Source organism: Kogia breviceps, chromosome 10, assembly GCF_026419965.1.
Source record: "Kogia breviceps isolate mKogBre1 chromosome 10, mKogBre1 haplotype 1, whole genome shotgun sequence".
NCBI lineage: Eukaryota > Metazoa > Chordata > Mammalia > Artiodactyla > Physeteridae > Kogia > Kogia breviceps.
Window position 1 is genome coordinate 39,722,232 of NC_081319.1, and position 26,498 is coordinate 39,748,729.

The 26,498-nt window shown below is 43.6% G+C and overlaps 1 protein-coding gene across 1 annotated transcript in view; it reads left to right on the forward strand.

Moving 5' to 3' along the window:
- SLC25A20 (solute carrier family 25 member 20) overlaps positions 1-23,929 on the forward strand; it is a 32,504-nt gene extending 8,575 nt beyond the window's left edge. Inside the window, exons 3-9 of the mRNA XM_059077069.2 lie at positions 2,525-2,652; positions 5,672-5,762; positions 20,585-20,702; positions 21,388-21,460; positions 21,834-21,943; positions 22,543-22,667; positions 23,082-23,929. Of these exons, the coding sequence (XP_058933052.1) occupies positions 2,525-2,652; positions 5,672-5,762; positions 20,585-20,702; positions 21,388-21,460; positions 21,834-21,943; positions 22,543-22,667; positions 23,082-23,144 (708 nt within the window). The 3' untranslated portion in view covers positions 23,145-23,929. The remainder of the gene's footprint in view (positions 1-2,524; positions 2,653-5,671; positions 5,763-20,584; positions 20,703-21,387; positions 21,461-21,833; positions 21,944-22,542; positions 22,668-23,081) is intronic.
- Positions 23,930-26,498: the final 2,569 nt, after the last annotated feature.

The window sequence follows — 26,498 nt, forward strand, 5'->3', positions numbered from 1 at the left end:
GTAGGGAGCAACTTTAACATTTTTTTGTGTTTTGTTTTAAAAATTATCCCTTATTTGTATTAAGATGATACAAGCACTTAGTTTGCTACTGAAGTACTTGTAACAAAGTAGCCCTCCCACCCCAATTCTCTAGAGGTTACTTTCAGCTCTCAGCTATTAATGCTCTTTTCTACCTAGATGCATACGTATATTTTATACATTTAAAAATGTGTTTTAAAACTAACACAGGGACTTCCCTCATGCCCCAGTGGTTAAGAATCCTCCTGCCAATGCAGGGGACATGGGTTCAAGCCCTGGTCTGGGAAGATCCCACATGCCATGGAGCAACTAAGCCCGTGCGCCACAACTATTGAGCCTGCGCTCTAGAGCCTATGAGCCACAACTACTGAAGCCTGCACACCTTGAGCCCATGCCCCACAACAAGAGAAGCCACCACAATGAGGAGCCTGCACATGGCAACAAAGAGTAGCCCCTGCTCGGCACAACTAGAGAAAGCCCGCGCGCAGCAACAAAGACCCAACGCAACCAAAAATAAGTAAATAAATATTTATTTATTTACTTATTTAAAAATAAAACTAACACAACATTGTAAAGCAATTATACTCCAATTGAAATAAAGAGAGAAAAAAATGTGTTTTAGCTACCTATTTGTGGTAGATGATTTTAACTCTTGCATTCCTTATCACCTTTCTGCCCTGCCCATATAATTTTATCATACTTTGTGGTTTAGTACAATTCAGTGTTTTCATGATTACAACTTTATATATGTTTTTCTCTGTTAACTAAGTAATGTTCTATGATGTGCATTTCACTTCTTGTACAACTTGTTGTTTTTCTTGAGGGTGGGTTAAAAATTGCGTCAGTTTCTTTTGCTGCGTTTCTTTGAATCTTTGCCTCTGTCATCCTCTAGCCTAAATGCTCTGTAGAATACCTTTTTGTTTGGTTTTCCACGCTGCCAACACAGTTATAATCTGTTGTTCTGATGTTTATTGTTTCGCTTTGTTCTTCTAGGAAAAAACAAACAAACTCTTCCCGGAGTCCTCTATCCTCATACTCCCATGTAGACTGGTTTCTTCCCAGGCCCTCTGTACTAGACACCATCCTGGAAATCCCCTTCATCTCTCTTGGGCCAAACCCTTGGTCTCCTGGGTCCCAGATCTTCCTCTTCCTTGATTTACTAACTTGTTTGGTTGGGATATCTATTTGTCTATTTATTGGCTACTACATAGTTGCTTTCATTTTCAAAATGTACTAGTGAAAATTGATGTACAGTCTTGCTATTGTCTTTAACAATAAAAACCCCATGTCTTTTTTTGGGGGAGGGGCACATTGGGCGGCTTGAGTGATCTCAGTTTCCCGACCAGGGATTGAACCTGGGCCACAGTAGTGAAAGCCTGGAATCCTAACCACTAGGCCACCAGGGAACTCCCCTCATGTCTTTTTTGTTTGTTTTTTTTGTGGTACAAGGGCCTCTCAGTGTTGTGGCCTCTCCCGTTGCGGAACACAGGCTCCGGACACATAGGCTCAGCGGCCATGGCTCACGGGCCCAGCCGCTCCGTGGCATGAGGGATCTTCCCGGACTGGGGCACAAACCCGGGTCCCCTGCATCGGCAGGCAGACTCTCAACCACTGCGCCACCAGGGAAGCCCTCCCCTCGTGTCTTAATACTTGGGAAATACAAAAATTTCACACACCTCTAATGTCACACCAAAGAAGTCACATTGTACATTCTGTTTTGTAGCCTGCTTATTTATTTATTTATTTATTTATGGCTGCATTGGGTCTTTATTGCTGCATGCAGGCTTTCTCTGGTTGTGGCGAGTGGGGGTTACTCTTCGTTGTGGCGCGCGGACTTCTCATTGTGGTGGCTTCCCTTGTTGTGGAGCATGGGCTCTAGGCACGCAGGCTCAGTAGTTGTGGCACACGGGCTTAGTTGCTCCACGGCATGTGGGATCTTCCCAGACCAGGGATTGGACCAGGGATCGAACCCGTCTCCCCTGCATTGTTAGGCAGATTCTTAAGCACTGCACCACCAGGGAAGTCCCTGTAGACTGCTTTTTTTAAACTTAGTAGTCTCTTCTCATGTTACAATGTGATTTTATGGCTATGTGAATGTCCATTTATGGAGTTCCCATAATGTGTCTCAATCTCCTATTTGGGAATTTTTAGGTTCATTCCAGAATTTTGCTACTTAATAAATTCCCGATGTCATGCTTTTTTATATCTGAGTATTTCCTTAGAATACATTTCTAGACAGAGAATTTTCTGATGAAAGTGTAATATATGTACATATTTCCAGATTGCCTTCCAGAATAGGAGCTGTTTTCAGTTTCTCCAGCAATGTATAAGAAGATAAACTATTTGTGATAAATGTGGGAGTATTCTTCCTTTTAAAATCTCTCCTTGCTTGGAGGGGAGGTGAGGGAAGGAGGCCACAGGTCAGAGGACACGCTGCCTCCCTGTTTCTGTGATGTAAAAGTTAGCTGTGTCTGTAAACAGATTCCACTTCTGTGATTCCTTGCAGGGCATCACAGGTCTATATCGGGGCATGGCCGCCCCCATCATTGGGGTCACCCCCATGTTTGCCGTGTGCTTCTTTGGGTTTGGTTTGGGGAAGAAACTGCAACAAAGACACCCAGAGGATGTGCTCAGGTGAGTACTTACAAGCCTGGAGGACTCGATGCTGTTCTGCCTGGTGGTGTGACACAAGTTAAGGGAAAGAACCTTGGCTGACAGGCAGTGGCTGTCCTCCTGGGTCCCCAGGGCTAGCTCCTGGTTGCTCCACTTGAGGGAGGTACTTGAGTTTTCCTTTGCCCTGTGAACCAAAAGGGAAAAAGAAAAACTCAGATCCCTCCCCCACCCCCTTATTAGGTTGTCATAATTTCTTCTGTGAGGTAGTATTGCTTAACTCCACAGCATTGGGAGGTCTGAATGCTAAAATGTGTGTAAAATGCCATGAAGGTACCTGGTGCTGTAGTAATGACAGCAGCAGCCTTGTTTCCCATCACCTGGTTGGGAAAAAGGAAGGTTCCAACTTTTGTTTTACTTCATTTTAATAACATAATTATTTCAGATATTGGTTTCTCTGGTTTTTTTTTCCCCTCTGGGTTTTTTAAAACATTAATTAATTAATTAATTAGGCTGCATTGGGTCTCTGTTGCTGTGCACAGGCTTTCGCTGGTTGTGGCAAGCAGGGGCTACTGTTCTTTGCAGTGCGCAGGCTTCTCATTGCGGAGTCTTCTCTTGTTGCAGAGCACGGGCTCTAGGTGCGCGGGCTCAGTAGTTGTGGTGTGCAGGCTTCAGTAGTTGTGGCACGCAGGCTCAGTAGCTGTGGCTTGTGGGCTCTAGAGCGCAGGTTCAGTAGTTGTGGAGCATGGGCTTAGTTGCTCTGCGGCATGTGGGATTTTCCCGGACAAGGGCTTGAACCCGTGTCCCCTGCATTGGTAGGCGGATTCTTAACCACTGGGGCACCAGGGAAGTCCCTGGTTTCTCTGTTAAAGTGAAATAAATTAGTATATTTCCTTTCAGTAAACTTTAAGTCAAATTTGGGTATGAAGAGGCAGATGAGGCAGAATTATAGTTCAGAATTTACAAAGTAGTTAATGAAAACAGGCTTCTTGGGATGCAGGGGAATTCTGAGTTGAAACATGGGATGACAAGGCACACTCAGTCTGAGCTGTGCAGGCTGACAACTCCTGGGAGGGACTGCAGGCATCACAGGACCTTGGCTAGGCTTGGGATTAGGAGCTCAAGGGAGGCAGCCCTGGGTGCCATGTGGTTATTTTCTTTCAGTACTTCAGGCCACAGCAGGCTGAGTAAGGGTCTGGACATAGATAGAAATGCTCATAATGTGAAACTCTATTTTTGGAGTCCTTGTGACCCTCTGAATATGACCAGCTTCTATAAAAAGCCACAGGTGGCCCCAAATGTGGGTGTGTGGGGCTTCCTTTTGAAACTGTTTGACTGTTAGTAGTCCAGATGTCCGATGGACACATGTCCTCTCTGAGCACCTTGTCTTTTAGCTCATGTGCCAGCTCACAAGGGCCATGCACAAGAACACCCATGGGGTCACTGCTAGTACTTCAGCATGTAGGTTGTATCCCCTATACTATCGCATCAGTCCTCAGAGAAGCACCCTTCCTGATTAAGCAAAGGTTGAGACACTCAGGGTCCTGCCCCCATAATCCTGCCATGCTCTGAATCCTGAATGTCAACCCTGCCACCTTCCCCTCCCTGCAGTAGTGTTTGGGGACAGTATGGAAAGGAACATTACCAGGACCTTGGGTCCAGCGCTCACAGATGCTTCCCTGGTGTGGGGGTGAAGGGTGGCAGAATGGGCCACCCACGTAGGGTGTCTGCATGGTACCCTGTGCACACACAGACCCTGTTCAGAGGAAAGTCCTCAGTCCCGGGAGATGGAGGTATGTCCAGCCTAAGGTCTGGGCATAGATGGAAGAACAGATGTTGGTCTCATGAAGGGAAGTTTTGTTGCTAAGAGGACTCCTCTTGGGGACAGCAGTGTGAACTGAGACTGTAAAGGAGGCCAAGCATGAAAGCAAGTCTCCTGACTGTTGAACAGTCAGCTTGTGTGCTGGGCTTGCATGCCTGAGGTAGTTGTGTGAGTGCCTGGAAAAAACAGGACCATTGAGACTGGTGCCCTGCCTGGAAGGAAGGACCTGAAGTGGATGTCTCCCTTTCCCCATTTGACTTCTGTTCTCCAGGTTTTGGGCTCCTTGTAGGGTGGGACAGGCCTGAGGGCTCAGCTCTCAGAGGCTTGGGGTTAGGATGGACCTGCGGCCCAGGCAAGAAAGTGAAGTTTTTCAACAACATTTGCTAAATTGTGGGGACACTATTGAAATGCTAATTGAAGCTCTGTGCTCCACTGCCTCCAGACCAGTCTGGTATAGCTAATCTTAGAAAGAAAAGGAGATGCCAGAGGTGGGACAGGCCGTGATGCTAGGAGCCTCCAATTCCTCCAAATATTCAGTGTGGTTCATTCTGTGAGGGCCATGGTGAGGATTCATATCTCTGGCCACTGGTGGACTATTCCCTGCATGGAAGGCCACAGGACCCATCATGTCTCTGGGTACCATCCCTCACTGGGCCCTTCCCAGCATCTTACAACACATTCCTCACAACTGGCCTGGCTGCCCCTTAGCCTGTGGAAGTGGCCACAGCCGTTCCTCTGGCCTTGACGCCATCCTTTGTGAATCTTGGCTTTAAATATTCTCAGGCCCTTGGTGATCCAGAGGAGGCGAGATTGGAGGGGAACTGGGGTTGACTGAGGTCTACATTCTGGGTTAGAGGCTTTTTTCCACAACATCCCTGAACTTTACAGATCAAGGCTCAGAGAGGCCTAGAAATTTGTCCATAGTCACTGTGCATGGCACGCCGGGGAGGAAACTTCTCCCATGGGTGAGGCCATCTGAGTGTGCATGTGGGCCTTGTGACCAAGCTCATGTTGCCCTTGGCACTGAGACCCCTGCCTTGGCAAATTTAACGTCAGAATATACCTAGAACTTGGGTTTTGTGTGAAATACGCTTTATTTGTGCTGGACTTCTGCCCAGTCCAAGTACTTATTTTTTCTTTCAAAGTCCTCTTTGCTGGGATTGCCTCTGTTCTGGGTGGTTAGTCACAGGTTCTTGCCTCCTGTTTTTGTTTTCAATATAGCTACCCCCAACTATTTGCAGCTGGTATGTTATCTGGTGTATTCACCACGGGAATTATGACCCCTGGAGAACGGATCAAATGCTTGTTACAGGTGAGGATGTGATCTGGGGTGAAGGGATATGATTTGGGGGGAGGTGGCTAGCTTTTTCCATTGGGTATACAATTTTGTGTGCATGGTTATGTCCTTTCACCCTTTATAAAGACTTCAGGTCAGGTGTGCAAAACAGTTTCAAGATTTTCAGGAACATGGAAGCAATCGTAGTAGAATCAAGAACCAAGACAGTGTAACAAATCAACCAAATGTCACACCGGTGATGGGTCAGCTCAGACTTATCCACCCTTATTAGCAGCTACTTCAGGAAGTCTGAAAGGTGAGTCTTGTCTCATCAGAGGTGGAAGGGAGGCTGTTCCTGCCTAACATGTTATGTCTCTGCCATTTGCCCAAAGGCTCATTACCCTTAAAGTGTCTGGCTTGTTCCCAGGCCAAGGGTGTGAACTGACTGCCTGCCTGCCTTACCACACAGGGCTCCTTTTTAAAAAAGTGTTATTGCTTTTTTCTTCTAATGGCTGAAGCAATTTAACACACAGTCTTTGCTAGAAAAATGTTGGTAATGCAGAGAAGCACACAGAAAACAATGTATATATCAACCATGATACCACTGTGGATACCACTGTTATGCTTTCTGTGTGAATTCTTCTAGTCTTTTTGGTAAACTTGTATTAAAAAAAGTTATCTTTTGAAATAAAATTGGGATCACATATTGCAATAGTTTTGTAACCAGCTTTTTTCATTTGATATGTCACAATACTTTTGTGATTTTTTTTCTCAAGCATCATTTTCTGTATTTTATTTCAATACACGGCCGTCATTTACCCAATAATACCTTATCTGGGGACATGACAAATTATATGCCATAGTGAAGATCTTTGTAAATAAGTCTCTGCATGTGTTCCTGATTATATTCTTAGGCTAAATGTCTAGACTTGTAATTAGTATGATTAAAGGTATGTACTTTTTTTTTTTTAAGGTATGTACTTTTTAAAAAGGTTTTTAATGCATTTTACTAAATGGCCCTCCTATAAAAGTCTGTCATTTTCTATTCCTGTCAATAGTATAAGAGCTCTTACTTCCCAGCAGATTCTGTGGCATCTAATTTACAATCTCTGCTAGTCTGATGGGTGAAAAATTTGCATTGTTTTAATTTTTCTTGCTCTTTAATTGTTGGTAAGGTTAATTTTTTTGATGTGTATTAGCTGTTGGTATTTTTCCTTTGTGAAATGCCTATTTGTGTTCTTTGCTCATTTGTTTTTCTATTGACTTGTAAAAGCTTTGGACATGTTTGAATTTATTATTTTGTTTTATTTATTTTTGGCTGTGTTGGGTCTTCATTGCAGCTCAGGCTCTCTAGTCGCCGCAAGCAGCAGCTACTCTGTTTTGGTGCACGGGCTTCTCATTGTGGTGGCTTCTCTTGTTGCAGAGCACGGGCTCTAGGTGTGCGGGCTTCAATAGTTGCAGCACACAGGCTCAGTAGTTGTGGCACGCGAGCTCTAGAGCGCAGACTCAGTAATTGTGGCGCATGGGCTTAGTTGCTCTGCAGCATGTGGGATCTTACCGGTTCAGGGATCGAACCCATGTCCTCTGCATTGGCAGGCGGATTCTTAACCCCTGTGCCACCAGGGGAGTCCCCAGTTTATTATTTTAAAAAATTTTTATACAACTTTTAAAGGTTACACTCCATTTATAGTTATTACAAAATATTGGCTGTATTCCCCAAATTGTACAATACACCCTTGTAGCCTGTCTTACACCCAATAGTTTGTGCCTGTCACTCCCCTACCCCTAAAACCTTTGGACATATTAAGGTTATTAATTTCTTATCATATTTGGCAAGTCTTTTTCATGCTTTGCATTTGTCATTTAATTTTGTGCATTTTTTAAATTAAATTTTTTATTTTGAGATACTTATAGATTCACATACAGTTGTAAGAAATAATACAAAGGGAAATAAAGAAATAAATAATACAAAAGGATCCCACGTACCCTTTACTCAGTTCTTCCACAGAGGTAATATATTGTAAAATTATAGTACAATATCACAACCAGAATATTGACATTGTTACAGTCAAGATACAGAACAATTCCATCATGCCGAGGATCCTTCATGTAGCCCTTTAATAGCCACATTCACTTCCCGTACCCCACTCCAGTCCTTAACCACCCCAGCAACCAGTAATCTGAACTCTATAAGCCTGTAATTTCAAGACTTATATAAATGTAACTATACAGTATGTAAACTTTTCAGGTTGGCTTTTTCAACTCAACCTAATTTTCTGGAGATTCATACAGATTGTTGCATATATGAATAGTTCTTTCCTTTTTAGTAGTCCATGGTGTTGATGTACTACAAATATGTTTAACTTTTCATCCATTGAAGGACTCTGGGTTGTTTTCAGCTTTTGGCTGTTATAAATAAAGATGCTATAAACATTCATGTACAGAGGTTTTTCTGAGAAAATCAGTCTTCATTTCTCTGGGATAAATGCCCAGGAGTATAATTGATGAGTCACATGGTAGTTGCATGTTTAGTGGGGTTTTTTTGTTTTTTGTTTTGTTTTTTTTGGCCACACCGCACCAGCATGTGGAATCTTAGTTCCCCCATCAGGGATCAAACCTGTGTACCCTGAAGTGGAAGCGTGGAGTCTTAACCACTGGATCTCCAGGGAAGTCCCATGCGTGTTAGTTTTTACAGAAACTACCAAACAGTTTTTTCAGAGTAGCTATATCATTTTACATTTCCACCAGCAATGTATGAGTGATCCAGTTTCTCTGCATCCTCACCAACATTTGGTGGTGTCACTGTTCTTAATTTTAGCCATTCTGTTAGGTGTGTAGTGATATCTCATTTTAATTTGTATTTTCCTAATAGCTGAAGATGTTGAACATCTTTTCCTGTGCTCATTTGCTATATGTATATCCTGTTTGGCGAAATGTTTGTTCATGTGTTTTGCCCATTTTCTAATTGGATTATTTGTTTTTTTATTATTGAGTTTTGAGAGTCCTTTATTCTAAATACTAGTGCTTTGTCAGATATGTGGTTTGCAAATATTTTCTCCCAGTCTATAGTTTGTCTTTTCATCCTCTCAACAGAGTCTTTTGAGCAAACATTTAAAATTTTGATGAAGTCTAGTTTGTTAATTTTTCTTTTATGGATTGGGTTTTGGGTGTTTGGGGCATCAGGTCTTAAGAACTCTTTACCTAGCCTGCAATCCCAAAGATTTTCTTACATGTTTTTTCCAAAAGTTTTATCTATAATTTACCTTTTACATTTAAGTCTGTGACTCCATTTTGAGTTAATATTTGTATTATGTATGAGAATTAGGTCAGAGTTCTTTTTTTTTTCTTTTCCCTAGGGCTGTCCAATTGCACCACACCATTTGCTGAAGAGACTTTTCTTTCTTCCACTGAATTGTGTTTGCATCTTTGTTAAAAATCAGTTGGGCGTATTTGTGTGGGTCTACTTCTGGGTACTCTAGTTTCTTCCATTGATTTATGCATCTATCCCTTCACGAATACTACACAGTTTTGATTAGTATAGCCATATACTAAGTCTTGAAATTGACTAGACTGATGCCTCCCACTTTATTCTTTTTTAAAAAAATGGGGACTTCCCTGGTGGCGCAGTGGTTAAGAATCCACCTGCCAACGCAGGGGACACGGATTCAAGCCCTGGTCCGGGAAGATCTCACATGCTCGGAGCAGCTAAGCCCACACACCACAACTGCTCAGCCTCTGCTCTAGAGCCTGAGAGCCACAACTACTGAATTCATGTGCCACAACTACTGAAGCCTGCGCTGCTCCACAACAGGAGAAGCCACCGCAATGAGAAGCCACACACACCGCAACGAAGAGTAGCCCCCGCTCGCCGTAACTGGAGAAAGCCCGCGTGCAGCAACGAAGACCCAACACAGCCAAAAGTAAATAACTTAGTGAATGAATGAAAAAAAATTGTTCTAGCTATTATAATTCCTTTGTATTGGGTTGGCCAAAAAGTTCGCTCCGGTTTTTCTGTAACATCTTACAGAAAACTTTTTGGCCAACCCAATATTTCCATGTAAATTTTAGGATAATTTAGAAAATTGACAAAAATCTTGCTGAGAACATGTTAAACGTATAGGTCAATTTGGGTAGAATTAACACATTATTTTGAGTCTTCCAATACATGGACATGTTATATCTCTCCATTTATTTAGAACTTTAATTTCTTTCATCAGCATTGTATAGTTTTCAGCATATACCTAAGTGCTTCTCTCTTAATTTGACTTTGTAAAATGGCATTGTAAATGGTATTATAATTTTAATTTTGTTGTCTACATTTTCATTGCTAGTTTGTAGAAATACAATCAATTTTTGTATGTTAATCTTGTATCATGTGAACCTTCCTGAATGCCCTTATTAATTCTAGGATTTTTTTTTTTTTGGTAGATTCCTTGGGATTTCCTATGTAGATAATCATGTTATTTGCAAATAGGGACAGTTTTATTTCTTCATTTCTAATCTGTTTACCTTTTATTTCCTTATTTCACTGGCTAGAATTTCCAGTACTGTGTTGAATAAGAGTGATGAGAGTGGATATTTTTGCCTTGTTCCCCATCTCATGGGGAAATATTCACTATTTCACTGTTAAATAAGATGTTAGATGTAGTTTTTTGTTTGTTTGTTTAGTTTTTTTGGCCGCACCACGCTGCATGCAGGATCTTAGTTCCCTGAACAGGGATGGAACACGGTGCCCCTTGCAGTGGAAGTGTGGAGTCTTAACTACTGGACCACCAGGGAGGTCCCAGATGTAGTTTTTTTTATAGATGCTCTTCATCAAGTTGAGAAAGTTACCTTCTATTCCTCTTTTTCTGAGAGTTTTCTCATGAATGGATATTGACTTTTGTCAAATTCTTTTTCTTAATTTATTAATGTGATCATGTGATTTTTCTCCTTTAATCTCGTATATGGTGAATTACATCAATCGATGTTTGAATCCTGAACCAATTTTGCATTGCTGGAATAAACCCCCCAACTTGGTCATAGTGTGTAATTCTTTTTATATACTGCTAAGTTCTATTTTCTTACATTTTGTTAAGTATTTTTGCATCTATAGTCATGAGAGATATTAGTCTGTCATTTTTTTTCTGTCTTGTCTTTGTCTGGTTTTGTTATCAGAATAATGCTGTCTTCAAAAAATGAATTGGGAATTGTTCCCTCTTCTATTTTCTGAGAGGGATTATGTAGAATTGGTGTTAATTTTTCTGTAAACATTTGGTAGAATTTTATAGTGAAACCATATAGGCTTGGAGATTTTGGGGGAGGAATTATTAAATTATGAATTCAATTTTCTTAATAGTTACAGTGCTATTCAAATTACTTATTTCATATTGGGGAAATTGTGGTAGTTTTTTTTAAAAATATTTTATTTATTTATTTGGTTGTGCCAGCTCTTAGTTGTGGCAGGTGGGCTCCTTAGTTGTGGCTTGCCAGCTCCTTAGTTGTGGCATGTGAACTCTTAGTTGCGATTGCATATAGGATCTGGTTCCCTGACCAGGGATTGAACCTGGGCCTCCTACACTGGGAGCACGGAGTCTTATCCACTGCGCCACCAGGGAAGTCCCTGTGGTAGTTTTTGTTTTTGTTTTTTAATCTAAGCTGTCAAATGTGTGTGTGTAAAGTTGTTTGTAGTATTCCCTTATTGTCCTTTATACATTGGCAGATTCTGTGGTGTTATCTTCAGTTTTATTCCTGGTATTAATAATTTGTGGGGCTTCCCTGGTGGTGTAGTGGTTAAGAATCCACCTGCTCATGCAGGGGACATGGGTTTGAGCCCTGGTCGGGGAAGATACCACATACCGCAGAGCAACTAAGCCCATGCGCCACAACTACTGAAGTCCTTGTGCCTAGAGACTGTGCTCCTCAACAGGAGAAGCCACTGCAATGAGAAGCCTGCACACTGCAACAAAAGAGTAGCCCCGCTCGCCGCAACTAGAGAAAGCCCGTGCGCAGCAGCGAATACCCAACACAGCCAAAAATAAATAAATTAATTACTTAATAAAAACATAATTTGTGACTTCTCTCTTTTTTTTTCTTTGTCAGCCTCACTTGAGGTTTGTCAGTTTTATTGATCTTTTCAAAAAAGATTTTTCTTTCTTTCTTTTTTTGGCCGTGCCATGCGGCTTGCAGGATCTCAGTTCCCTGAACCCAGGCCACAGCAGTGAAAGCCCAGAATCCTAACCACTAGGCCAACAGGGAACTCACCTCATTGATCTTCTTTATTGTTTTTCTGTTTTCAATTTCATTGGTTTCTGCTTGTTTTGTTTTGTTTTTGCGGTATGTGGGCCTCTCACTGTTGTGGCCTCTCCCGTTGTGGAGCACAGGCTCCGGACGTGCGGGCTCAGCGGCCATGGCTCACGGGCCTAGCCACTCTGCAGCACGTGGGATCTTCCCAGACCGGGGCACGAACCTGTGTCCCCTGCATTGGCAGGCGGATTCTTAACCACTGCGCCACCAGGGAAGCCCTCTGCTTGTTTTTTATTATTTCCTTCCTTTTGCTTGTTTTGGGGTTTTATTTTCTTTCTTTCTTTTTTTTGGGGGGGGGTGTTTGAGGTGCAAGCTTAGATGATTGTTTTGAGGCTTTTCCTCTTTTCTAACATATGCAGTCAGTGCTATAAAGTTTCCTCTCGGCCCAGCTTTAGCTGTGTCCCACAAACTTCAATATATTTTAATTTTCAATCAGTTCAGTGTGTTTTCTTTCTTTCTTTTCTTTCTTTTCTTTCTCTGTGTTGGGCCTTAGTTGCAGCATGCAGGATGTTTTAGTTGTGGCATGAAAACTCTTAGTTGTGGCATGTGGGATCTAGTTCCCTGACCAGGGGTCGAACCCAGGTCCGCTATATTGAGAGCACAGAGTCTTAGCCACTGGACCACCAGGGAAGTCCCAGTTCAGTGTATTTTCTAATTTCCTTTGAGACTTCCTTTTTTAATTACTTAGGAGAGTGTTGTTCAGTTTTCAAGTGTTGGAGATTATTGATTTCTAATTTGAGTCCATTGTGATTGGAAAACATTCTGTATTATTTACATTCTTTTAAATTTCTTGAGGTTTATGACCTTGGTTATGGTTTATCCTGGTCCATGTTCCACGGGCATTTGAAAAGAATGTGTGTTCTGCTGTCATTTGGTGGAGTAATCTATAAATGTTGATTATATCCTGTTGGTTGATGGTGTAGTTGAGTTCTTCTCTATCCTTGATGATTTTCTAATTGTTCTACCTATTTGTTGATGGAGGAATTTGAAATCTCCAACTGTAATTGTGAGTTTGTTTGTTTCTTCTTTCAGTTCTATCAGTTTTGCTTCACATAGTTTGCAGCTTTTTTGTTTAATGTATACACATTTAGGATTGCTATGTCTTCTTGGTGGATTGGCCCTTTTATCACTATGTAATGTCCCTCATATTACCATTATATAATATCCCATATTTTTGCTTACTATGTTCTTCCTTCCTTCCTGATGTTCCAGGGTTCCTTCTTTTAGAGTTTCTTTTCTATTTAAAGAACTTCCTTTAGCCATTCTTTTGGGGAAGGTCTGTGAATGACAAAGTCTCTCAGTTTTCCTTCATCTAAGAATGCCTGATTTTGGGCTTCCCTGGTGGCGCAGTGGTTGAGAGTCCGCCTGCTGTTGCAGGGGACACAGGTTCATGCCCCGGTCTGGGAGGATCCCACATGCCGTGGAGCGGCTGGGCCCGTGAGCCATGGCCGCTGAGCCTGTGCGTCTGGAGCCTGTGCTCGGCAACGGGAGAGGCCACGACAGTGAGAGGCCCGCGTACCGCAAAAAAAAAAAAAGTAAAGAATGCCTGATTTCCCCTTTAATCCTGAAGAATATTTTCACTTGACTTAGGGTTCTGGGATTACAGTTCTTTTCTCTTTCTTTCTTTTTCTCTTTCTTTTTCTCTTTCTTTCTTTTTCTCTTTCTTTCTTTTTCTCTTTCTTTTTTTCTTTCTTTCTTTTCTTTCTTTAGTTGCGTTGGGTCTTCGTTGCTGCATGTGGGCTTTCTCTAGTTTCGTCAGTCAGGGGCTACTCTTCATTTTGGTGTGCGGGCTTCTCATTGCAGTGTTTTCTCTTGTTACGGAGCTTGGGCTTTAGGCACACGGGCTTCAGTAGTTGTGGCGCGTGGGCTCAGTAGTTGTGGCTCACGGGCTCTAGAGCGCAGGCTCAGTAGTTGTGGCACATGGGCTTAGTTGCTCCGCAGCACGTGGGATCTTCCTGGACCAGGGCTCGAACCTGTGTCCCCTGCATTGGCAGGCGGATTCTTAACCTACAGTTCTTTTCTTTTGGCTCCTGAAAGCTACTGTGCCCCTCCTTCTACCCTCCCTGGTTTCTGCTGTCATTCTAATTTTTTTTTTCAATAGGCAATGTGTTATTTTTCTCTGGTTACTCTTAAGCTTTTTTTCTTTGTCTTTAGTTTTCAACTAAGTTCACTTGTGATGTGTTGTGGCATGGATTTATTTGGGTGTATCCTGTTTAGAGTTCGCTCAGCTTCTTAAATCTATATGTTTATGTTTTGCCAAATTTGGGAAGTTTTCAGCAGTTATTTCTTTGAGTACTTTTTCATTCTTACCCTCTTTTCTCCTCTTCTTCTGGGACTGTGAGGACACAAATATTAGATTTTCTGTTACAGCCCCAGGGGTCCCTGAGGTTCTTTTCAGTTTGTTTCAGTTTGTTTTCTTTGTGTTGTTCAGATTGGATATTTTCCATTGTTCTGTCTTCTAATCCTGATTTCCCCCTGCTCTCTCCCCTGTATTCTGCTGTTGAACGAGCCATCCACTGAGCTTTTTTATTTTCTTTTTAACAAATTTATTTATTAATTATTTATTTTTGGCTGTGTCAGGTCTTCATTGTTGCACACCAGCTTTCTCTAGTTATGCCGAGCGGGAGCTACTCTTCATTGCAGTGTGCAGTCTTCTCATTGCAGTGGCTTCTCTTGTTGCAGATCATGGGCTCTAGGCGCTCGGGCTTCAGTAGTTGTGTGGCACTCAGGCTCAGTAGTTGTGGTGCATGGGCTTAGTTGCTCTGCAGCATGTGGGATCTTCCTGGACCAGGGCTTGAACCTGTATCCCCTGCATTGGCAGGCGGATTCTTAACCACTGCACCACCAGGGAAGTCCCCACTGAGCTTTTTATTTTGGTTGTATTTTTCAATTCTAAAACTTCCACTTGGTTCTTCCTCATATCTTCTATTTCTGTGCTGGTATTTTATTTATTTGCTGTGGCTTTCTAATTTTTAAAATCTGTTTCAAACATATTAATAATTACTCATTGAAGGATTTTTACAATGGCTGGTTTAAAATCTTTGTCAGATAATTCTAACATCTCTGTCATCTTGGTATTGGCATCTATTGCTTCTTTTTTCTTTCAGTTTGAGATCATCCTGGGTTTGGACATGTTGTGTGATTTCCAACTGGAACCCGGATAGTTGTGTACTTTATTGAGATTCTGGATCCTATTTAATCTTTCCATTTTAGTTGGCTTTCTTTGATACCACTCCAGTAGGAAGGGAGGGATGCTGCCTCGTTACTGCCAAGTGGAAGTGGAAGTCTAGGTGACCCACTCAACCTCTGTTGACACTTGAGGGTGGGGCACATTTTTTTTTATTTTATTTTATCCAGTATTGCATTTATTTTTTTTATTTTTTATTTTTAACATCTTTATTGGAGTATACTTTCTTTACAATGGTGTTTTAGTTTCTGCTTTATAACAAAGTGAATCAGTTATACATACACATATGTTCCCATATCTCTTCCCTCTTGAGTCTCCCTCCCTCCCACCCTCCCTATCCCACCCCACCCCTCTAGGTGGTCACAAAGCACCGAGCTGATCTCTCTGTGCTATGCGGCTGCTTCCCACTAGCTATCTATTTTACATTTGGTAGTGTATATATGTCCATGCCACTCTCTCACTTTGTCCCAGCTTACCCTTCCCCCTCCCCATATCCTCAAATCCATTCTCTAGTAGGTCTGTGTCTTTATTCCCGTCTTACCCCTAGGTTCTTCATGACATTTTTTTTCTTAGATTCCATATATATGTGTTAGCATACGGTATTTGTCTTTCTCTTTCTGACTTACTTCTCTGTATGACAGACTCTAGGTCTATCCACCTCACTACAAATAACTCACTTTCGTTTCTTTTTATGGCTGAGTAATATTCCATTGGGGGCACTTCTTTTTACTGCTGGGTGGATGTGGGAGTTCCAGTGTCTCTACTGACACCACAGGACAGGAGGGTGATGGTTACAGGCTCTCAGGGATGAAAGTCCTTATTCCGTACTTGGCCTTTTCTGACTCCACGCAGGTAGCATGTTGGGTACCTTGTTACAGCCCTGCGAAGGTGGAAGTCTGGGCTCCCCACAGGGTTTTTGCTGGTGTGGATGAGGGTGAGGCCACAGTTTTTTCTATGGTGTATGGCTGGAGTAGAGTGTTTTTTGTCTAAAGATTTTCTGTCTTTCTAGGCTGTTCCTTTTCTGGTCCTTTGTCTAGAGAATGCAGGCTTTTGTTGAGGCTTCTTTTTGATTTGTGCTTGTTGGTATTCCTGGTTTGCCAGTTTCTTCTGCTTTAAGTCTGAAATATATCAAAAAAGAAAATCCAGGAGACTCACCACTATGTCATTGCTCAAGTCCCAAGGTCTCTAGCCAGTCTGCTTCTTCTCTCCAAACTTTCAGAGTCCTCTTATATTTGTTTAAAACAAATAATGTCTAGAGTTTTTTGTTGTACTTAGCAGGAGGATTGGGAAAATACTTCTTAGACGTCTGTATATTGATTTTGAGTTAGGGAATGTTTGTTTTCAGTAGCCTTGTCCCTTAGTCTTTTCCATCATGGCTTCTTCCATCTCTTTTATGCCTGAAGTCCTTTTCTGCTTCTAGATGAGACAGTCCCCATCCATATTCTTCCCTTGCACTCCTCCACTCTGCTGGGTTACTACTTTGTGATTCTCTTCTCTTCTCAAACCCCTACCCTCTCAGGAGAGGACCTGGGTCTTTAAAAAAAATTATTATTAATTAATTTATTTATTTTTGGCTGTGTTGAGTCTTCATTGCTGCGCGTGGGCTTTCTCTAGTTGCGGCAAGTGGGGGCTACTCTTTGTTGCGGTGCACAGGCTTCTCATTGCGGTTGCTTCTCTTGTTGCAGAGCATGGGCTCTAGGTGTGTGGGCTTCAGTAGTTGTGGCATGAGGGCTCAGTAGTTGTGGCGCACAGGCTTAGTTGCTCCACAGCACGTGGGATCTTCCTGGACCAGAGCTCGAACCCGTGTCCCCTGCATTGGCAGGTGGATTCTTAACCACTTCACCACCAGGGAAGTCCCCTGGCTTTCTACTTCACTGAGAAAACTGAAACCACCAGAAGAGGACTTTACCAGATGCCCTCCACTGCCTCCACTCACCCACTGGCATCTAACTACATCTGTGGCTGCCTGGCTATTTCCACCACTAATGGCCCATGCTTCTGTTTGACCCCACATCCTATCCCCTCTTGCCCATCCAGAGACCTTGCTTCAACGATTTTTCTTTCTCTGTCCTTCAGCATCAGTTTTTGCTCTCCAATGGATTGTTCTCTTCAGCAATAAAAGCATAAACGTGCTTGTATTTTCACCTTAAAAATACAAACTTCTCTCTGTTTTACCTTCCACATCTATTTCTGTTCTTCCTGTCTTTGCTCTCCTTTACATCAAAACTCTTTGAAAGTTTTCTGCTTTTGTTGATTTTTTCCTACTCATTGTCTCTAGTCCCCCTTCTCTAATTGTCAAACCCACATCAGACTGGCTTTTGCCTCACAACTCCAACAAAAGTACTTTTGTCAAGATCACCAGTAACCTTTTTTTTTTAAAAAAAATATTTATTTATTTATTTTTGGCTGCGTCGGGTCTTAGTTGCAGTGTGTGGGCTCTTTGCGGCACGTGGGCTTCTCTCTAGTTGCGGCAGGTGGGCTTAGTTGCCCCGTGGCACATGGGATCTTAGTTCCCCAACCAGGGATTGAACCCGCATCCCCTGCACTGGAAGGCGGATTCTTAACCACTGGACCACCAGAGACGTCCCACCAGTGACTTTTACACTAAATCCAATGTTCAGTTCTTGGGCCTGGATATTGATCCATCTTGATCCATCAACAGAATTGGACTCAGTTGGTCCCCCATCTTCCTTGAAGAACTGTCTTCACTTGGCTTCTCTCCTGACTTTCCTCCTACCTACTTGGCTGCTCCTTTTCTATGTCCGTTGTTGGTTTATCCTCATCTTCTCAATCTTTTAATGTTCATATGCACAAGGCTCAGTCATATTACACTCATCTCGTTGATGATTTCTTCTTGTCTCATGACTTTTAGACACCATCTGTATAAGAATGATTTTCCAGTTTGTGTCTCCAACTCAGACTTTTCCCGAACTCTGGACTAGTTTATCCAACATTTCCGTTGGATGCTAGTAGGCACCTCAGAGTCACCATGCGCAAAACTGAACTCCTGGTCTTCCTCAATACCTGCTTTACCTACAACCTTCTGTAGCTTGGATGGTGGCAATATCATCTGTCTAGTTGTTCATCCCTAAAACCCAGGAGTTCTCCTAGATTGTACACTTTATCTCACTGTACATATCCTATTTGTTGAACAGTTAAGCTGGCTTTCAATGTATCACAAATCTATCCCGTCCCATCACCTCCATTGCAACTACATTGCTCCAGGTCACCTTCAGCACTGGCCTGGATGACTGTGAGGGCCTCCTCACTTGTTTCCCTGCTTATAGTCTATACCACACATAACAGTGAGAAAATTCTGTTAATGTGTCAATTCCATGCCCAGTCCTCTTTGGCCCCCCAGGTCACTGTGAGTCAGCTCCAGCATCCTCTGATAACATGGGCCTCTGTGCCATTCCTCAGATACACCAGGCTCACGTGTGCCAGGATCATCTGGGGAAGTTATATTTTTAAAAAAGCCATTGATACTCAATGGACATTGTCTTAAATTTATTATTTTTAGAAAAATTGACATCTTCCTGATTGAAAACTTTTCCTAACCAGAACTATGACTCTCTTCTTATTTACCTCTTCTTTTATGTCCCTTGGAAAGGTTTTAGAGTTTTATTTATGCAAATCCTATTGCTTGATGAACATATATTTTATTGCTTTTTTTTTCCCTAAGAACATTCTTTATTCCTTAAACAAGTCACACCTCCTGTGATTTCATTGGAAAAACAGAAACTGGAAGAAGTATTTCTGTAACTTTATCAGAGGAACACAGATCAATGTATTTAAAGGAATGCTTAATTTGAGTTTAGACATGTAAATCAGTTTAGGAGACATTGTGTACTATCTAGCGTATTCAAGTTTTGCTACTTGAAAGTTGACTGTGGATTGATTTTTCTACCTTAATTTAACTAATAAATTTGTAGTCATACCTACTATATTCCTGGCAAGGGGCTAGAGATATCATGATCAACAAGGCCACGTTTTTGCTCTTGGGAATCTCATAGACTTGATTTTCTTCTCCAGTACAAGCCAAGCTCTATAAAAAGAGCTAGTTTAAGACATTACAGATTTCATGAAGGTAGGCACTCACTTTAAAGAATAGCCTTTAAAACCCTTGAGTCCACGCAATTATTTTTCTTGTACTCATTGAAGTTATTAGGTACCTGATAAAAAATACTGAGAGGTTGCACCGTAAGGAATATTTCACCTAAATATGCAATATTAGACCAATGAACATGGACTGTCATATTTCTAGCATTATGGAGAGTTCTGGGTTAGGTGCAGGTGCCCCTTCAAGAAAACTTGATATTACTGTTTCAGTATCAGCAATAAAACAGCACTTCATGTGTTACTTATAATGGAAGGTTTATTACCTTCATATCCTCTTAATAATGTATTTCTTCCTTTCATCAGGTATAATCTCATACCACAGCCCTTTGGCCTTAAAGAGTAATTTAATCTTCTTAGTTCAGAAAACTGTTAAGGCTTTATTGCTATATATTTTTTATTTTAACATCGTTATTGGAGTATAATTCTTTATTGCTATTAGAATGGGATTCTTTTCCATTATTTTTCAACTAGTTATTGTTGGTATGTACAAATATTTATTTGACTTATATATTTATTTTGTAAGTGTTTCTCCTTGGAACTATTAAATCTGAACTCTCTTTCCAGCTTTAATTACTCTTTGGTTGATGCCCCTGTGTGTTTGGATTCCTCTTGACTCTGTACTTGCTGTGGATCCTACATGGGGCTGTCTTTCTTACAGATCTTTTGTGGGATACCTCCTGCCTACCCTCAGGCTCTTGACTCTTAGGCCCTGGAGCCCAGAGGCTGGGATAGGGGGCCTCTCTTTGGCCCTCTCCTGGCTCTACACAGGACCTCTATCCAGGCATTGAGAGCTCTGAATACAATTTCCAGTTCACCTTCTTTTAACCAATCTTCATGATCAGTTAGAGCTTGGAGTGGATTTAGTAGTCAGTGGATATTTGTTGAAGGAATAAGTGATTGACTGAAGTATTTGTCTCTTCCTTTCTAGACTGCCAACTAGCTTTTTTTATTTTTCCAACTAGCTTTATTGGGAATGCTCTTGTATTTGGGAACTTATTTTTCAACTTATTTTCCAACTCCTCTGTTGATTTTTTTTTCTAGTCAATGTGTGTATATTTTGTCATATGTTCACCTAGCCTTATTTCATAGTAACTTCCACCAATATTGTACATTCTAACTATCGATTTGACAATGATAGTTATATTATTTCATTGGTCTAATGCATAATGACCACTCCCACACTCACTATGTAATCTTCTGTAACCTGCTAGGTTTGTTGACTTTGATGTTGCTGTTGCTGACTTGATGACTCTTTCCTCCCTCTCAGATTCAAGCTTCTTCAGGGGAGACCAAGTACACTGGTGCCTTGGACTGTGCAAAGAAGCTATACAAGGAGGCTGGGATCCGAGGCATCTACAAGGGGACTGTACTCACCCTCATGCGAGGTAACCTTTGAGGCCCTCCATCTGAGGTGATTTGCCTCAGGGGGTCTTGCCTGGATCTCCCGATGAGCCTTGGCACCATACATGCCACATCTCTGACAGGGCCGGCACTGTGTGTCCTGGTTTTAGACCATCTTACCTCTGGCCAGCATGGACACACATGAGGATGGGGGGACCCTCCATCCTTCTGTTAGGCTGGCCCTCAAGCATGGAAATCATGAGCGTGGCAGTCAGAGGGGAGTAGCAAGTGGAGATCGTGGCTGGAGGGATGAGTGGGAAGAAAGAATGACTTAGGAGCAGTGGAGCTCTTTTTGGCTTGAGAGGCATGTCCTATTGGGGTGGCAACAGAAGAGGCAGAGACAGCTCTACCCTTGTCCTGAGATGACAGCTTGGAGGAAGGCCAGATGTTAGCTCTGGTTATAACTGCTTGGAGTGGGCATATTAGTGGGGACCACTCAGAGGGCCTTTGAAGATGAAATAATGTCATGCATGTTAGCGCTCACTCACACCAGTGCTCGCCCCAGAGCAGCATCTGATCACTGCAAGGTGATTATTGCAAATAGGAAGTGCTGCTGAGGAGCTTCTCAGGAAACCTTCAAGGGTCCAAAGCCAAGCTTGGTTCTTCTAAGATCAAGAAATCTGTGAGAATTTTATATCATTTAATTTACCTCTTTCTTGCCACTAACAGATGTTCCAGCCAGTGGGATGTATTTCATGACATATGAATGGCTGAAAAATATCTTCACTCCAGAGGAAAAGAGGTGAGGAGAACAGAAGTACTTAGAAGCCACTTTGCCCAATCATGGGTAGGTTGCCCTTTCCTGTTAGTGGATCTGAAGGCAGAAGTGGGACTTGCTTCTGTCTCCATGTCCACTCTCCTCTTGTTGCTGCTGAGGCCCAGCTAATACTAATACCCTTTACCCTGTGCCTCACCGGGTGGAGGAAGTGTTTGAAACAAGTGCATGAAACCTCCTTCAGCGAGTGTCAGCTACCATGTCACAGGAGCTTTGGCCTTGGACCTCCTCCCTCCAGCCAGTTTCTCCCTCTCTGTGGCTGCCCTGTCTGCACAGGAGGGATGGTCTGAACACCACTCTCACAGCCTTTGTCTGACTGGGGCTGTTTGGTATTCTACAGTGTCAATGAGCTCAGCGCGCCTCGGATCCTGGTGGCTGGGGGCATCGCAGGTATCTTCAACTGGGCTGTGGCAATCCCTCCAGACGTGCTCAAGTCCCGCTTCCAGACTGGTTAGTAGAGGAGAGTGGGGTAGATGGGGTTGGTGTGGGTCCCAGACTGGCTGTCCCTGTGGTACAGAGTTCTTAAGGCCCTAGGGACACTCACTCTCCACAGTAGCACTCAGCATCTGTCTGGCCAGCATTCTCCTTTGCAGTCATTTGTATTCTAGGAACGCTAGACTCATTTTCTTGTCAGCCTAAACATAAAATAAATGAGAGAAGGACTTCCCTGGCGGTCCAGTGGTTAAGACTCCACGCTTCCACTGTGGGGGGCACAGGTTCAGTACCTGGTCGGGGAACTAAGATCTCACATGCCGTGCAGCGTGGCCCAAAAAAATAAAATAGAGAAGAAGTCAAATCAACCTTCCTTCCCTCACGTGAGCAGAAGGACTGTTTCATTCTCCCCTCCCTTGGCACCAGTAATCCAGACATTTGTATCTGTTTGTCCCAAGGTGAACTGTGTTGTCTGTGGACCAGATGACCTGCAAGGTGTCCTCTCGCTGGTGCTGTGGCCCTGCAGGAAGACTTGACTACAATATTGTCCCCATGTAGGTCACCATGGTCATGTCAGGAAGCTTCCTGAAGCCTTAACAGTTGCTTTCTGCCCACAGCGCCTCCTGGGAAATATCCTAATGGCTTCAGAGATGTGCTGAGGGAGCTGATCCGGAATGAAGGAATCACATCCTTGTATAAGGGGTTCAATGCAGTGATGATTCGAGCCTTCCCAGCCAACGCGGTGAGTGACTGGCAGGGGCTGTGCTTTTCCCTTTGGGGCTCAGAGCAGGGTGCAGGTGGGCTGACTTTTGCTTGCTTCTGGGATTGAATTGGGGCTCAGTTTTTCCAAATCCCACCCTCAGTCAGAGCCTCCTTATTTGTTCCCTTTCCTGAAGCTGTCAGGAAGATTTGCCTTTGTGATTCTCTGAGGTGAGGAGTTTTGATTTCCTGGCCTGGCCATCAGAAGTGGGCAGTTGTGGGACATGCATTTTCTTTCCCTTTTAGGAATGAGAAAGCACAGCTTGATTCCGTGACCTGGGGTGGGAGATTAGGAAGGGGTTTTGGTCCTGACAGGGCCAGTCAAGCACAGTGTTGGGGTCTCTGTGAATAGTCACAACTCCTGTTGGCTTTTCTCTTCCTTCCAACCCCTTCTCAGGCCTGTTTCCTTGGCTTTGAAGTTGCCATGAAGTTCCTTAATTGGGCCATGCCCAACTTGTGAGGCTGAAGGCTGCTCAAGGCTTCAGGATGCTGGAAGCTGTCATCGAGAAGGAACAGTGGGCGGGACTAGGCTGTCCTGAAGTGTGAGGGGAGGGGCATAGTGGGATGTGACCTCTGTGCAGACTTGTTGAGACCATTGTCTTAATGACATCCTCTTCCTGGTATAATTTGCCATTTTGCAACTTGAATCCACTCTTGTCAATTTAAGGGATCTCATGAGGATTTGGAGATGGAGTAAGTAGCTTCTAGACCAGATACTACTACCTGTGGCCATAGTGCTGTCTACTAGTTGACCACTGGCCCTACTACACCCAAAATGCTCCTCGAGAAAGAGGGAATCTCAGCCTCTCACTGGAGACACTATGCATGTTTTCAGCCATCTGACCAGGAACTGGGGCCTTCTTTGTTGCCTAGTCAGGAACACTTACCAGATTTCCAGGGTATCATCTAATCCTGGCCTGCACATGGGAATGTGGACTTGAGGCCCACATCTGTCTGTCCAAGTGGACTGAGCAAATGTGCCTAGGGGCAGATAGCCTGTTAACAGTCAGGTTTTTGTTTTTTGTTTTTAACGCATGCAAGTAATCAAAATTAAAACTAGAGTAGCCTAATTTCCAGGAGTAGGTGGAGAGCTTTCCCTCCTACACAATGAGGAGAATTTTGAACCGTCAGTCCCAGCTTGCTAATAAGTGAGAAAGCCCAGGGTGTAAGAAGGCTCTTTTTGCACACTTTTCTCATGAGAGTGCCCTATTTTAACAGGAAATAATAAATATTGTTTCTAATTTTTGCATTGTGTGAAATTTTTTTCTTTTGATTCTGGGTCATTTCAGCAAGCAACCTCTGTGGCCTTGGTGGAGGCTGTTAGGGATCCAGTTTCCTTCCCTGGTTGCTTCAGGCAGGGGTTCTAGCAAGAGAAAGAGGAGGAAGTTTTGGGCAGCCCAACCTTCCCTGAGTGCCCCAGCTCCAGCTGCTGGAGGGTAAGGTGGGGTGGGGTGGGATGGGGCAACTTGATTGGTAACTGTTCCCATAGCTCTCAGTGCAAGCCTGGCATGCAGGCCCCCACAGGGCCGAGCCTACAGCCCATCCCTTCATTCCTTCACCTCTCTGCCCTCAGCCATGGGTGTCTTAGCTAACGGATGGAGAGTCAATTGTTCTAAAAGGCCAAAAGCAATCCTGAGTTTTCATATGCACTTTGGGGTCACTGTGTGATCTGATGTCTGGCATTACTAATCAGTCTGATGATGATGACCAGGTGCAGCCGGAGGAGGTGAGGGCGTCAGAATGGAGAGTCACAAGCTAGTCTGTCCTCGGCTGGGGGAGGGAGAGGCTACCAGAGCTGGGCTTCTCTGTTGTTGTCCCATCTGGCAGTCACAGTTCTGGCACTTCCCGCCTCACTGCCTCTGCACAGAGATCCTTGGACTTTGGCTTTAGAGTTATCACTAAGTGTAAATGGGTGAGAGAGGAAGGGACCCACCCCCATCTGGGAGTGGGTGTGGCCAACCTGGCTGGAAGCTGAAGATTTGGGGGTTTAAGGAAGGAGGATTTATTTCTGGGAAGATATTTCTGGATGATGGTCAAGTAAAAAAATAACAGTTTTTGGGGCTTCCCTGGTGGCGCAGTGGTTGAGAGTCCGCCTGCCGATGCAGGGGACACGGGTTCGTGCCCCAGTCCGGGAAGATCCCACATGTTGCGGAGCGGCTAGGCCTGTCCGGCTCTGCGCGTCTGGAGCCTGTGTTCCACAACGAGAGAGGCCACAACAGTGAGAGGCCCACGTACCGCAAAAAAAACAAAACAAAAACAAAAAAAAACAGTTTTAGGGATGAAAATTGTGTGCACTCTGCCTGGGAAGATTAATTCAGTGTTATGCTTTTCCCTTCTCATGCTGCAGGATATCTTTGTTTAATTTCTCACAGATTTGGAGATGGCCACATATGTGTCTCCTGGAGCTCTTCTAGGCACTGCCCAGTCCTTGAGACAGTCCTGAAACCTTGGCCTTTTCCCGGGAGCTCCTGTGAGTGCATTTGCATTCTAACCAAATGCCAGCCATTCCCATGGCTCAAGATCACTTTCACATCTCTGCTTCTGGATAATTTACCCTTTGAAACAGCTTCCATTTTAAAATGGAATATTTTGATTCCTTGATATTAGTGGTGGTAGATTCTTCTACTCCTTTGGGTATTCAATAGATGTTAAGTCAAATAAGGAAGTGCCTGGAGGCATATTTGTGAAGGGAGCAGAGCAGATGGTGAGTAACTCCCTCCTGGCTGGCACTTTCTGTTAATGATGCACTTTGAAATGCCACCTGTTCCTGATATATCTCTTCTCTCCCTGACGGGGGTGGGGGGTGGGGTGGGTACGGGTAGGGGAGAGATTGGGGCCCTCCCAAGCAATTTCTCGGACTGTCACAGACAGCCTTAAGTAGAAGCCAGTGATTGTTACAACCAGCCAATGATAACAGCCTCATTCAGGCACAAAGAAGAGTATAATTGGGTCAAAGGTAAAGGACAGAGGGCAGGTTGTTTTAACCTCAGCCTATTAGAGGCAATAGTAGCACCATTTCTGCTGTAAGGTCATAGCATCTCTACCCACAGTTCTTTCACCACAATTCTTTTGAGGCTAGAAACCCTTATTCCTTTTCCAGCCGCTTTATGGATTCATTCTCATCTCTTTACCCCATGTAACTCAGTGTTTAATGGGTAGGGATTTATACCCCCATTTTCAGATGTGGAAGCCAAAGCTCAGACAGGGTAAACTGATCTACCAAGATCATTGGCAAATTGATAACAGAGTGTGGACAATAGAGTGGTGTCTGGGTGTCCACAGGCCTGAAGAAAGGCTTGTGATGCTATCAGAGACTGTCCCCAGACTGCTTGACCTAAACTCCAAGAGGCCTGTCTGTACTGTAGGGTCAAAGCCCAGGAAGCTGGCCTGTGAGTCAGGCTAGGGGTGGCACACAGAGTCCCAACAGGCACTGGGAAGGCCCCAGGGCCAAGTGCTCTCTGAGTGCTCCTTTTTCTGCTTTCTTTGCTCTAGTCAGCATGCAGGCCTGTAGCTCTCCAGTCAGGCTCTCCCTTGCTTCCCAGGTTCTGTCCTCGCCCTAAGATGTCTAGAGGCAGACCCTAGGTCCACTGCAGAGACTGACACTTTCTCATGACAGTGTCCCGGGCAGGGGCTGGCTCTTAGGTGCAGAAATAGGCAGCCCAGGAATTAACTGCTCTCTTGAGCATGGATGCTTGTTAAAATAACTGGACCAAAGGCAGTGGCCTCATGGGGGTGGCATTATGAAGGCTGAAATACGGCTTGGGTTAGGGCAGAGGAAATATAGCCCACTTCCCCACTCCCCCCTGTCCACTAG